The 15000-nt window shown below is 39.2% G+C and overlaps 2 protein-coding genes across 4 annotated transcripts in view; both read right to left on the bottom strand.

The window, feature by feature from the left end:
* Window positions 1–1746, bottom strand: part of zgc:112294 (transmembrane protein 17A) — a 5429-nt gene extending 3683 nt beyond the window's left edge. For both annotated transcript variants that reach the window (XM_017724832.2, XM_037531327.1), the window contains exon 1: window positions 1612–1746. In XM_017724832.2, coding sequence (XP_017580321.1) covers window positions 1612–1741 — 130 coding nt within the window. In that variant the 5' untranslated portion in view covers window positions 1742–1746. The remainder of the gene's footprint in view (window positions 1–1611) is intronic.
* A 2671-nt stretch (window positions 1747–4417) lies between these two features.
* Window positions 4418–15000, bottom strand: part of selenoe (selenoprotein e) — an 11306-nt gene continuing 723 nt past the window's right edge. Inside the window, exons 2-5 of one of the 2 annotated variants that reach the window (XM_017724830.2) lie at window positions 8498–8649; window positions 6838–6914; window positions 5073–5151; window positions 4418–4723 (exon numbers count right to left, since the gene is read on the bottom strand). In XM_017724830.2, the coding sequence (XP_017580319.1) occupies window positions 4580–4723; window positions 5073–5151; window positions 6838–6914; window positions 8498–8614 (417 nt within the window). In that variant the 5' untranslated portion in view covers window positions 8615–8649 and the 3' untranslated portion in view covers window positions 4418–4579. The remainder of the gene's footprint in view (window positions 4724–5072; window positions 5152–6837; window positions 6915–8497; window positions 8650–15000) is intronic. The other variant, XM_017724831.2, reaches the window with a different exon arrangement.

Raw genomic sequence — 15000 nt, 5'->3', positions numbered from 1 at the left:
ATTAAGTTAGCACACCCTTTGCAGAGAGCACACTTCTGCATATCAAAGTGCAACTACTGTTTATTCTGTGAATGACATACTGTAAACAAGACAAATAAATAATGCAACATTTTATATCTTATTGTATTTAAAGTATTAGCTTTAGCATTAGCTTGTCTGACAGTGTTGCTTCTATCACTAAAACCTACCCCTTCCCAGACATGAAAACTAGTCCCTTTATTGTTGAGTGACTAAAATATTTACCTGGATTGGTTAATGGAAATCTGGTCTCCAGAATCCATTTTTGCTTTAAATTTTGTCAGTTCTCATGTAGAGATCAGCAGGCGCTGCACTGGGGGTTGCTAGGGGTTACCCAAGCATTCCCTAAACATTAGCATGCCCGTTAAAAATGTAGATTAGAATTTTCTTTAAATCATGTAAAAATTAAGCTAGTTCATAAATCTTTCCCAACATCTGTAAGACATGCACGCACGCACACAAGTACTTCCACATTCACTCCGAATGCACAGTAGACGGCTGATACAGGATCAGTTCTGTTCTGGCCAGGTCTTAATCACAACATTAACTCACAACTTAATGTGCTGATCTTCGGTCAGTAACTAAAAATGTTACTCTCATGAAATTTGTCACAGTGGATTATTTTTGGTTAACTGTTTAAAAGATGGATCGCTTTCTCATTCCTTCCAAAAATAATGTTAAAGCTTAGAACTAAAAAGCAAATGTAAGTGAAGTTATGCCCAGAACAGAATATTTATTAAGTGGCCCATTTTTTTAAAGACAGTGAAATTTCATTTATTTCCGTGAGCGCCGTCTCTGTATTATGGACAATCAAATCATTACACTCCGCCTTACGCTCTCAGACCTCCAACCACTGTTAAGCAACCGTTGCTTGTGTGCCATTACCTACACTACCATTGCCTTCAGTTCGTAATTTGCACGTCAGTATTAGAATTTAAAGTTCCAGCAGCAATTAAAATGTACCTGGAAGACCTGTAAAGGCGAGATCCCAGAGTAGAGCATATTGTTTTCTACCCATCCAAAGCCAAAAACTAATTTGAATAAGTTTGTTGTTGTCAGTTTTCTGCAAATATGGTACTTACAATGCTCTTCATCTCCAAAAGCAAAAATACACTGGGTCAAAATGTCAAAGCAAATGTCCATCAAATGTCGGTGCACTGAGTAGACATTTTTCATGCCCACTGTGGCAGTATGCTTTAGCCTATGATAGTTAGGTTTAGGTTTTTTCAACCCTTCCTAGTTGTTTTTCCCAGCTGAACTTCAAAGATATCTGATTGATTTGAACTTGGTTATGTTATCTTCACTGGGCAGAAGTTGTGCCTGAGGTGCTTCATAGTGAAGGGTGCTCTTGGTTAGGGCGCCGCCCCTGGAGATTGTGTTAGGAAACACTGAAGTATTCCTTTAAAAATTGTGCTGAATACATTTGTGAAGTAAAAAATACAAGGGTAAGTGTTTAGCATGAACATTTAGTATAGCACAAACATAACAGGCCTTAATATAACAGAAACCCTTAGCAAGCAGGACAGTAAGGCCTCCACCAAGTGCTAACTAGCAGCAGGTCACTCAGTTAGCTTTGCTCTGATTTGACCTCACCTTCATCCTCCACACTGTGCTCCCTCAGGTCACCACTGTCCCTCGTTCTGTTGTTGATGAACACAGAGCTGCTAGCATGAGCAAGACCCACTCTTAAGTTCTGGGGTATGGGGGTGTAAAACACAGGCATTTTAGCCTAGCATGAGCGCTCTGCCATCGCCGTGCTTTGTGCCTCAGAGACACTATAGCTCGCTTTGTGTCGTCTGAGATTAGCAGCAAGCAGCTGAACGCTAACCAGATTAAATCTGAGGAGGCAGCCTGTCTGACAGCGGATTAGCGTTAGCTCCGCATCGGCCTCCACTCCTCCACACCAGCGTCTGGAGCCTAATTAAATGTGTCAAATATGAGGGCTACTTAACAATTAGCGAACTGGTTCCTAGACGCCGAGTATCAGACACTTTGTTTGGAGACAAAATTCTCTCAATTAGACTTGTCATTAGATCTGACAGAATCAGTGGGTTGTTAAGAATTTCTCATTATCCTTAGGGCGCTACGATCACGCTGCTTTCCGGAGACTGCAGTCTCTTCATCTACTGTTCGGAAAAAGCCAAGTTAACCTATTTACACTCTCCGTCTCAGTGTCACGAGAGAAGAGGTGTATGTACACTTTCAGTGCAAGATATTTAATAGAAAAGAGAATTGTGTCCAATGTAAAGGACTGAAATGTCTAAAAACAGTGCATTTTAAATAAACTGTCAGGTTTCTTCACAGTGGTGGTGACTGGAACCAGGTAGTCACAATGCCGGCAATGCAAATACAGCCATTTTATTAACAATACAAAATGACCAGTGAACCTTCACACGTCTGAGTTTTTACAAATAATGTTGATGATTTTTAAAAAATGGAAAAAAAAAAACCACACATTATCTTTGGGACCTAGTTTGCCTTCTAGTGTCCTGCATGTGCCTTCATCCATCAGGCTTCAGTTGTTGTGGTATTGATAACATGATTAAATGCTTCAGACGTTACGATCACCAGCAATTCTGAATCTGTAGGTTTCTCTAGAATGATATACTTTGCATCAAACCACACCGAATAACTTTGTTTGCATGTTAACCATTTCATTATGTATACATTTAGAAAAATAAGTAGACTTCCCCTTTAAAAGGACCCACATACTCTATATGTGTGTTTAAATACCAAAATACCATAAACATAATTCATTACTGCCAAAATGGTCAACAAATGACCATTTTCTAACTTCTTTTTCCCTTTAGAATGAACAGAATCTGCTTATTTATTTATGTATTTATTTATTCATTCATTTATTTAAGACTGATTCATGTCACTGAGCTCTGTTCTGATTGGCTACTCCGTGTTCTGCCTCATTCAATACGATTCGTAAAAAGTAGCGTCCCGTGTGTTTGTGGAATGACTGCTGTGCTTTTAAATTGTAATATTTTGTATGTTAACATTTCATAAAATAATTAAAAACAAAGTTATTTAATTGCAGCATAGCTCTACATTTTTGAAGAACATTTTAAAAGCATGCATGACTCATGTGCTTTTAACTGCAGGCATTGGGAAATATGGGACGCCTCAACTTCACATTTTTTCTACACTCTTAGAAAAAAATGGTTCATCAAGGGTTCTTGAGTAAAGACAGTGGTTCTACCTAGAACCATGAACACTCAACAAACTGAATTTGCATGCTTCAAAAAAGGTTCTGCTGCGGCTATAATGTCAAGCTTGTAACAACTGCAGAACAATTTTGGTGCTTAATAGAACACTTTTCTAAATGGTTCAATATAAAACCGTGTACAGCATGTTCTCCATCAATCCCAAGAACCACTTCCCCACACAAAGAACCATTTAAGCATGCAAATGGTTCGCTGACTGTCCAAGGTTCTATACAGAAGCATTGTCTTTACTGAACAAGTCTTGAACTATTTTAAGAGTGTATGGATTTCTGCCATACTGTGGACTTTAAAGGGCCCATATCCTACATTTTTCTGATAATTTAAGATGCATTTATGACATTATTGAGGATTTCTGTACTAAAATCTGACCTGTATTATGCCTCTTTTAAAACGTTTGGGCTGGAACGGTTCCTTTAAAACTTTAAAAGGTCATGGGAGGGCCTAAACGGCTATGGGCTAAATAGGTGGACGTAAATACACGGTTTTGTGACATCACAAAAAGTGTACATTTAAAATGGGCGTTTTTTTTTTTTTTTGCAGCTCAGTTTCTTCATGTGGACTGGGACGTTTTCATAATGTTGACAAAACATTTAACTCCATCCATCCATCCATCCTCTAAGCCGCTTCTCCGTCAGGGTCGTGGGGGGATGCTGGAGCCTATCCCAGCAGTCTTCGGGCGGAAGGCAGGATACACCCTGGACAGGTCGCCAGTCCATCACAGGGCAGACAGACAGACACAGACAGTCACTCACACCCAGGGGTAATTTAGCATGTCCAATCTGCCTGACTGCATGCCTATGGACTGTGGGAGGAAACCCACGCAGACACGGGGAGAACATGCAAACTCCACACAGAGAGTTGGTCACCCAGCTGGGGAATCGAACCCAGGCCCTCCTTGCTGTTAGGTGACAGCGCTACCCACCATGCCACCGTGCCACCGTGCCGCCCAACATTGAACTCTTTTATTTAAGAATAATAATAGCAATAATTGCCCACTAAGAATCCAATCATTCTTGCAAACATTCTTCCAACGTTCAGTGTGGATGTGCACAAATTTAAAGGGTAGGGGAGCTGATGTGCAAATGGAACACAACTGCCCTGCAATTTCTAGAAAAGTTGGCTTTGTTTAAAAAAAAGAAAAAGAAAGGAAGAGCAAGAACCATCCCTTTATTTCTAAAATGTTTATTGTAAAGTTAAGCATATGCTGAAGTGATGATCTGCACTAAGCCATCAGTGTCTCGGCCCAGAGCCTGGCCTTTTTTCGAGGCCTTGAGGTCCTAGGCGTCATTATTATGCTGAGTGCAGGTACAGTAGTCGGCCGGCAGGGGTCACAATTCATCCCGTGGTGCTTTCAGAGGGAGGTTTTTAAATTCTTCAGGGACTTCCTCGCCTTTTTTCGACCTCTTATAGAAACCCAGAGAGTCCAGGAGATTACTGATCTCATCTGCCGTCATCTTCTTCACTGAAACTGTCTAAGGACAAAAAAAAAAAACAAAGACAGACACTCAAGTTCTTTAACAATTCAGGCCAGTGTCTGATGTTGTCCTTTCCCTAAGGACACCCCAGCACACAGCAGTGGTGCTGAGTAGGCATCATAAAAGTTCATCGCGACGTCCTGCATAATGTGTCTTGCCCTTGTTTTGCCATTGTATACAGTGTTTAGATGTTAACGGATTAGCTAAGCAGTGCTGCACTGCGCTGAATCAAACAAAGCTGTCTTGATTGCAGCATTATGGAACTGGGTCATGCTGAGCTAAGGAATATTCGGCAGCCGTGTGCAAGGAAGGTAATGTTGTAAGGAATAAGTAAAGACGGTCTTACCCTCACCACCTCATCCTGGTCATTGTAGAAGATGAGTCGGGGCTTTTTCTCTTCTCCTGAATCGTATTCCAGATTATGACTTTTTCAAGTTAAAGCAAACGGCTGTTTGAAGAACACAAACTGCTTTAAGCGTTGAGCTCACATGAGCTCATAAAGCAATAGATCATAAGGCTAAAATTGTACACATGGTCTCTGATTGCTTATTAATTTTATAAAATTGATGACAAAATACAGAGTAATAAAACCAGTATGGAACTATGAGTAGCAGAGTCAGGCCTTCATTTCTGCTATAAATGTCAATAGTTGGTATAAAGCGAAAAAAGAGTGCATGGAGACTTTTTGGTAGATTAAACATGCACATTTTTCCATTTCTAACAACTGAAAGCCACTTAGATTACAGCCTTTATTCTCAATGGGTGAAGTATCTCAGACTTCCAGAAGGCTAAGAGTGACGTTTTGCAAGTAAAGCTGGCCCCATCTACTTGAAACCAAAATGTGAGTGCTTGATTCATGATTGATGGCTGGTAGTTATGCTGTGTTTGAGTGGTGTCAGAAACTGGGACACACCAATTTTCTCAAAATACTCTCAAAAGTTTCTTAAATTTACTCAGTCAAATAAAATGGGGAAGTGGGGAACTCAGGATTTTAGTTGATATGCGAGATGTCCAGATGTGGACTATGATCTTTCACTTTTGGTAAAAAATGTTAAATTTGGTAGTAAATGTGAGAAAAAAAAAGACTTGCTCTTGTAAGTTTGGTGGGGTTGGACTGCTGAGGCTGCGATGTGACGTCGCCAGAAAGGTCCCGCCCCTTGCGATTGTGGGGCGAAACTTGTGAGGGAACCAGTGAGAGAAAATGAAGCCCGCCTCATTGTATTTGTTGCTTTTTCATTTCTTCCCAGAAATGGAGGAGATGTAGTAGCAGCTATTCTCCAGTCATCTGTTCTCTCTCTTTCCTTATGGTAGACATACGTTTCAATGAGCACCTGGATTGAGTGAAGTTGTATTTACCAGTTAACCAGCTGTTCTGTAGAACCTGCCAATGAGCACCCAAACGCACCAAACCAAAACCAAATCTACCGTGTAAGGTCTTCAAATCAGCTCTAAGACCTATCCATTAGGAGAGCTCACTTGGCTGTATCTATCTGGATATCACGAGGAAAAAACATTTGTTTTCCACAGGGTGTGTCAAGACTTTATTTTGGCTGTTTCAAGATTTGAACTAGATTTGTTTCTGAGAATTCTACCATAATACTAGAGGTTAAATGCAACAAGTGTGGTGCTTCTTTGAAAAATGACAGTAATCCATGTTATAGTTGCCATCAATCAAGGTCATTAGGCCTTATTGAGGACACAATGTTCGATAAATAACTCAAAATATTATTGCAATAAAGAATTCATCTTCCAAGCAATGTAGCTTTCTAACAGTGAGCCATGGTTGCCCAAGCAATATAACCATCCAAGGTTCTTCCATGAAAAACTGGGCATTTTAATCTTGAGCCTAACTGATGTGTGAGGTCAACCAATCAGATTTTAGGTCCATTTTATATGGATAAATTTAAAGCCACTGCATGTCAGAGTACAAAATCATTTTAAAACTTTCACAGGGGCTGAAAGTCGACATCTGACATTATCAACTTCTACACTCTGCTTCTAAAATCCACCAGCGAGGAAGCCTAAAGCCCTGTCTGAACTTCACAGCGTGTGAGGGCTTTACCGAATCAGAACAGGCATTTCCATGCTAATCCTTGCTAATGTAAGGATACTACAGGGCCCAGCGCTCCATCAGGAAGTTGTAGAGCTCGGGCATCTTCTTTATGGATCATCCCACCAGACTGGGGGCCTTCAAAAGAGGAAATAGTCCATCAGCAGTGAAAAAGGACAGTTACTGTAGGTGAGGCTACATTTATGCAGTGGGAGACAGCATAAAAGAGTCTGACAGAAGATTACAGAGAGAACGGATGACCGAACAGAGCAGAGCAGGACCATCAAAGGACAAAAAGGGGACAATTAGATCGATCTTAGTGTAACTGCTGCAGTTGAATTCATGAAGTATTGTAACAGCCTATAAAATCACTGGCTTCTTTGCAGAAATAGTTAGAAAGCAATGCACTGCTGTATTTCACTGTTGTCAGATCAAAACCTCATATCTCCAAAATAAGTTTACAGAAAACTCAAAGGTTTTCCAATAACCTTTGAGTCATTTCTCATGGTCCGTTCATTGTGAAATGTACAGGATCACAGGTACTTTCAGATTGTCAAAAAAATAGAAAAACAACAAAAAAATTGGAGATTCAAGGTTTTCGTCTGACCGCAGCGATGTGTGACTGTGGTGAAAATTCTTCAAATATAGTCATTTGTGTTCTCTCAAGAGCAATAATTTAGTTTTTTATTATTTGGTTTGAATGTTACCCACAGGAATACGCTGGGAAAAACAGCAACAGTACAAATGATTGCTACAAATTATGCTTTGTGGATTGAAGTGGAAGTAAGTTAACACAACACATCCTCTACAGAGAACACATTTGTATCTACGTAGCTGTTTATTTACTATATATAATGTACTGGGGGAAAAATAAAACATAAAATGTGGCCCTTGCAAAAGTAATGGCACATTTTATTAATTGGAAAAATATGCAATAAAATTTGCAAAACCATGTCATAATTAACTTTGTTCTCCATAGAGGACGTCATTTTCATGTAGAAAATCAACAAAATGTGTAGTTTGACCAGTGGGCAACCGAACCTTTGCATACAATTGTAAATAGGCTTTATATCACCGTTGTCGGAAAAAAAACCGGTAAGCGGGAAAAAAACACTTTATTTTAATGTAAGTCAATGGAACCAGAATCTTTACCAAGTCATTTTGGGTCATTTAATTTGGTCCATTCATCAGGCATTGTACTTACAATATAAAGGGCAACACGTATTTTTGAATTATGACCAAAAACTGAAAAATCAACATAAATGGAGATATGAGGTTTTGTTCCAACAACAGCGATATATATGACCTGCTGAAATACTATTGGGAATTTCCCCAGATACAATTCAAATACATTTTTCATAGGTGGAATGATTAATAAACAGCAAAATTATGAGGTTTTAAAAATTTAGGAAAAAACAGGGAAAGTCATTACATCACCCTACAAAAGGTGTTTACAAAATAAACAAGTGCCCTGAGACTTAATTCCACACAAGTAGGCTGCGTCTACAACAGCTGACAATACGGCCATAGTTTCTTTGCAGAAATAATGGATAAGATGGAAAAGTAGAACTGCACATTTTTCCTGTAATTGAAGCTTCTCATCCTGTGTTAGAGCCGCCTATAACTCTAACTCATCAGACCAATAGAATGGCTGAGGTGTGGAAGTTTTTCACCCAGCCTCAATTGTCAAGATGACACCAAATCCTCGATCAAACACTCACCAGCAGTTTACCTCTGGCTATAATGAGTTTTTCCTGCCCGACTGGAGTCTCGGACGTGTTCTCGGCCACCTTGCCCGCGGCGCAGAGGGTCAACAGGGCCAGCAGTGAGAGCCACATGCTGTGATCCTGCAGTAATGGAGCTGTGTGAGGGGCTTTGGGCGAAACACAGGTGCACTGATAAACCACTGTAGGCGAGCATGTGGCAAAAATTGATTGGTCCACTTTCGGTGGCCTTTCATGTCTTCTACATGAAAGAGTTTCGGTGAAAGCTTAAACAGAATTTTAGGAATTTTAAAAGTGATGGTTAAGCAAACTCAAGTTCATCTACCAAGACATGCTTATTAGTTTTGTACTAGAGTTACAAAGCAAGTGTATCTAATCAGGCAGGTTGCAATAGTTGCCTATAACTATTTATATCATATACATTCCATGCATACATCACAGATTTACTTCAAACAGTAGTAAAGTATTAGGTTTCTGCTGTAGGAAACCTTCTAGCTATCAGAAAAGGTCTCAAAAGAATTAAATTATTAAATTTAATACATTAATTACAATTAAATATGAAATTATATATTTGTGTGTGTGTGTGTATAAAAAAAAACAAAAAAAAAAAAACACATGATATATGCACACATATGACCGTCTCACAGTGACTGATCAACTGTATTACTGCCCCACAGCACGAAAAATCCCTGTGCTTTGTTTAAACTGAAAGACCTGGCACCTTATTTTCTTAACTAGGCTTGTCAGCTAGCTAACAGGCTAAAAGACAGCTAACAGCCCAAACAACTCTCAGAAATATCACAGGCTTAAATTAAAGTACTTACAGTGAATTATATCGTAAAATACCAATATATAACTTCTACATACAGTAATATACAATTCTAGCCTCTACAGCTAAATAGAGCATCATTGATCGAGGATGGGTGTTGCTGAATCCCAAATCACTATTTCTTAGTGATAGTTTGCACCTTTGGGATGCAGGATCCACTATTTCAATTCCTATGTAGTGCACCATGTAGGGAATAGGGAGCCATTTGAGATTAAGCCCCAGCTTGAGAAGAAGGGCACCGCTGAATTGGCACTAAATACGACTTGGTGGTAATTTGGTGAGCAAATGTATTTCTAATGCAAAACGTTTTTAAATGAAACAGTGCTGTGTTATCATTTGTTCACTGTTATATGACAAAGTTAAAAGTTCATGAAATGATTGAAATATACAGCAATGGCTAACCGGACATTCTTCTCCTATTTTAACAGTCCATGATTGCTTGGCAATGATAGCACACACTAAAGGAACTACATTTCTCGGCGGAATACTTGTTTACACTGATTATTATTAGTAATAACTTTATTTGAAAAAAGTGTGGTATAGTTTATGTTGGCTGCCAATTTATAAAAGCAATAAGCCGCTTGAAACTGCATTGATGCGTACGTTACTCTGCTTCACATTGTGCCTAAGAACACCCCTTCCCATGATAACACAGTAATGCACAGCTTCTTGTGGAGTTTTGCTTTAGTCTAGAATAGTTTGTTCAATTTATAATAGAATCATCATGCCTGCTGTAACGATGGGGAGCGATGTTGAGGTGGACGCATGTGTGGAGACAAGCGAGATTTATTATGGACAAGTCGAAAATCAGGGTCAAGACAGTCCAGGGTCATAGAGCCAATACATAAAACAGGAGGGACAGACCTAGCGCCAAAATGAAACCGGATCAAAACAAACAACAGAGGCCGGAAGAAACACCAAACAAAAACAGCTCAAACAGAACAGTACCTATCAAACAACACATCCAGTACATACGTCCAACAAACAGCACATCTAACGTCAAACGAAGACCAACAAGAAACTCAGGAAAACACAGGGCTTAAATACAAACAGGGATAAGGAAGGATAACCGGACGCAGGTGGAAAACAGGTGGGAACAATCAGGGGCGGAGTCACAAAACAAGGGGGCAGGACTAGGGATACCAAAACAAAAGCACATGAGGAGACTGGACAGTCAGAGAACTGTACTGAAAGTGTCTCTATAAAACTGCTACAAACATGGTTGACATACATATACATATATATATATATATATATATATATATATATAGCTGTGGCCACATATGAAGGAGGGGCAGCCTAGTTGTGCTTACATGACACAATCTACCTTCAAATGCAGCCTCCGAAGGATGCAGCCCCTGAATTGGGACACAGCTATATAGTTTGCACAGTGTTTGTTTGTTGTACATAAGCTTCCATTACTTGTCAGCTACTCTAGGCTCCAGTGCAAAACTAGTAAAGCAAACTTCAGACACCAAACAAGTTTGAGTTACCTACCTCAAAAAAAATCAGTGTAAATTCAACATTGAGAAATTATTTTAAATGTGTTTATTTTCTGCATCAGGAGGTTGTGTTTTTAGCCAGTCCACTCTCTGTGAGTGCCCTTGAAAAGAGTGCACACCTGCATGTTTAACATGGTTTCCCACAAGTTAATGTTTAAGAAGATTTTGGAAACGCACTCCAGCTGAGCTGAAAGCTACTTGTAAGTCTTTCAAGCTTGCTGTACTTCTTTCAACAGCAGTACTGATGTTTGTGAAAGAGCATTCAGGGCCCATGAAAAAAACAAACTGAACAATATTTTTTCTTAACTTGTTTGCAGAGTATACAAAGTGTGTGCTGAAATGGGTGCTAGAAAAGCATTGGTCCCATTTTACAGTCTAACTGGCTGAGCTGAGTTACAGGCAGTCGTATAGTTAAACAATATGACACTTGACGTTGTGCGTTATTGCAAACAACATCACGGCTGCGAGATGAAGGAAACCGCACATTACCTTGAGTGGTTTATTGCTTCAATACAGCAGCTCTAAAAAAAAAAATAATAATAATAAAACAAGGGAGAGCAAAGAAGCTTGGACATGGTATCAAATGTGCTTGAACATTGCCAATTCTATACGCCAATAAGGGCTCCCTTTTGCATTTCATACATCTGTTGCGGTGTCAGTTTCAGCTTTTTCAACATTTGCCAGATTAACCTGAATGTTATTTTGTCCCAGTCAGTCTGTAAAGCATCTCACAGCCCATCTTGTTTGCTGAATTATACCCTGTCTGTTTGGGTCTAGTTTCTCTTCCAGTTGTTGTGCTGTCACAGCTGCAGAATAATGAGAAAACAAAAAACCTCTTCCACTGTCATTATGAAAGGAAGGCAGACTTTGTTCCACTTGTTTGCTCTTAGTGGACACCTTTTGTATGGCTGGTAGCCGTTTGTAGCTCAAACCTTCTTGCATAATTTTTTCCTTTCTTTTTGAGTTTTTTTAGGGCAATTACTCTTGTTTTTTTTTTTCTCTTTGCTTTTTATATTAATACCAACCTTGGTTGCGTACTGTACTGGTCACCCCTCTAGAAAGGTGTGACAAAGGGCTGCTGTTTGCCAAAGCCTTAAGTTGAAGAGTCCACAGGTGTGTCACGCTGGGCGCAATCAGCCCGAGGGCTCCTGGGAATTGGAGTTCCCTGAAGTTACGGCACTTTGCCACCATTGCCCTCTGCTGGTGGCGGGCAGGGCAGGCTTTAACCTTACGGGGGTATTATTTAAGTGATTACTTAGCAACTAGTGCTTAGCATAGTGATACAGTTATTGTAAACTGATAGAATATCTCTCACCTCAATCAGATTTTGTCATCATAATTAACTATTGTACAATACGTGATATACGTGACCTGCAGTATAAAAAAAAACACCCAAAGAACCTCTTGCACGATTAATGTCAAACTTCTAACAATAAAAGAATCAGTTGCCAGTTCAATCCCCAGGGCCAACAGTCCATGACTGAGATGCCCTTGAGCAAGACACCTAACCCTGGATACGGCTGCCCACCGCTCCGGGCAAGTGTGCTCACTGCCCCCTAGTGTGTGTGTGTGTGTGTGTATGTGGTGTTTCACTTCACGGATGGGTTAAATGCAGAGGTGGAATTTCCCCGTTTGTGGGATTAAAAAAGTATCACTTATATAGAACCCTTTTCAAAAAGGCTCTATATAGAACCATCTACAGCACGTTCTCCATCAGTCTGATAAACCCTTTCATGATGCAAAGGACCCTTTAATCATGCAAAGAGTGTTCATGGTTCTATATAGAACAGTTTTCTTTATTAAAGAACCCTTGAAGAGCCATCCTTTCTTAACAGTGTAGGTTTTTTAGATTGCTAACAGTCTAGCATTTAATATTTACTTTGCATTGAATGGAAGCGTTTACTGAAGAATTTGCTGTAAAGCTTATATAGAAAGTAAAGGATATGTTACTTGAATGTCTTCACTTTAAATGTCTGTGGTTTTGGTAGTTCTGACATAACTAGTATTAAACCCAGTATGGAAAACAAATGTGATGCTTACATCTCACAGGGAATCACATAGAGGTGCTTGTGGAAACTATATTGTGTTGGTTGAGTGTTCATTTGAATAGACCTCCATTATATTATAACACCCCGGAGAAGTGGAAGATGATGGATGGATGGATGGATATATTATAACATGTTAATGATTTTATGACAAATAATCAAGAGTGGATATCCAAAATATATAGCAATAGGTCACACTAAAAATGGTTTATTGTTGTTATCATTATTATTATGATGATGGTTATTATTATTAATGAGATTTATCATTATTGTCTGTTGGCGCCACTTAATAGAGAGAAACCATGACAGGCTGTAAGTTACAGTGATTTTACTTCAGAGTGATCATTGTAATACACGGCTTCATGTGGTTTACTGACTTAACGGACTCAAACATACGACCGCATATGTTAAATGAATATTCCTTTAACGTGCCAAGTTGTAAAAGCAATAAATAAATCTCTCTGTTGTGTTGTTTGGTGAACGTGGTCTACTGTAAAAGAAAAAAAGGATTTGTTTTACTGAAAAAGTTTGTTTATTCATACTGAAAAAGTATGTTTATTCATACTGAAAAAGTATGTTTATTCATGAATTGAATTGAAAGTTGGTGCATTTTATCTTGTATTTGGATTTTGTTGCGGCCGTTCACATTGTGATAAAAAACATTAAAAAGGTTTGTTTTGTTTTGTTCGTGGCCTTTTGCTTCATTTAATCTAAGGTTTACATGATCTAATGAAATAGCCAACAGCTCAGTGAAAAGGCCATGCATTTATACCAGGTCACCAACAGAGGGCGCCAATGGTCTAGTGTGAAATTCCAGGTCCAAAAATAAAGTTGTTAGAGGAACTTGCAAAGTTTTGACACAGGCAATTTTATTTCCAACGAAAACAAACCACAATCCATAGGAATGCTGCAGCAAAACCAGTAAACCATATCATCATCATCGCCATCACCATCATCATCATCTCTCCCTCTCTGTCTCTCATTTTCTCTCTCTCTCTCTCTCTCTCTCTCTCCTTTTCTCTTTAACGTGTGCAATGATGTGTTTCAACTCAACATTTCATATAGCAGCTTCGAGAGAGAGAGAGAGAGAGAGAGAGAGAGAGAGAGAGAGAGAGAGAGAGAGAGAGAGAGAGAGAGAGAGAGACTTCCTGTGATAGAGCACAGTAACATTTCAGTGCTTTGAGTTTTTCTTAAATTGGTGTTATGCAACTGTTTCACTGTGTAATCCACATCTGTGAAAGCTATTCTGACTGTTCAGTGCTGAACAGACAGCCCACCTCACAGCCCCTTATACACTGCCCATCACAAGTGTGGAGCCATCTTGCCTTCTTTTGATGTTTGAATGTCCTCACTGTTACATTTACATCACCTTTAAGCCAATATGCTTAATTTTTCTTGGTTTTTCCTCCTAAAGTTCACTGTCAGCATTTGTGTGTGTTTCTGTAACTAAAACAGTCATAATACATCTTTACATGACAACCATCCAAGCCTGTCTTTATCCCTTAGAGTTAAACAGGCTGTTTTGTGGCTGTGCCTTTAAGACCGATGTGCTGTATAGTCAGTTGCAAAAGTTTGGGCTCCCCTGGTCACGTTGCATGTTTCACTGATTTTCTAAACGAAGATCACTGAACAAACACTCTATAGAGAACACCTCTGCACATTTTGTCGCACAATTGCTGTTTTTTTGCCGAATATAAAGCAGCACTATGTAAGATTATTTCATTAAGAAGCATTTCTGAGTCAGCAGAGCAATAGCACGCTAAAACGTGAAGCCTGAAATCATCAGATCAGATTGGACTTTGGTCCATGTGATACATCTTTAGGATTTAGCATCAAACATAGACTCAAGAAGGTCCAGCTTGATGTTTAAGTCTTACATGCAAAATTAACATTATAGTGGTTATAGTGATGGAGATGTGATGGCAACAGTAGATAATTCACTCACATTTAGATAATTCACTTACAATTCACTTACATTTGACTAAACACCTGGAAGTGTTGCGTGCTGATGAGTACTGACATCACAACAAGAGAACAAGAAATGTGTGGCCTCTGGCTTTATTACCTAGGTAGCCCTACAGTCACTAACAATGCTACAAATATATCTACATGTGGCTTTGTTTT

This window comes from Pygocentrus nattereri, chromosome 20 (genome assembly GCF_015220715.1).
Source record: "Pygocentrus nattereri isolate fPygNat1 chromosome 20, fPygNat1.pri, whole genome shotgun sequence".
NCBI lineage: Eukaryota > Metazoa > Chordata > Actinopteri > Characiformes > Serrasalmidae > Pygocentrus > Pygocentrus nattereri.
The sequence above is the reverse complement of the archived record's forward strand: the minus strand, read 5'-3'. Positions and strand labels throughout refer to the sequence as shown.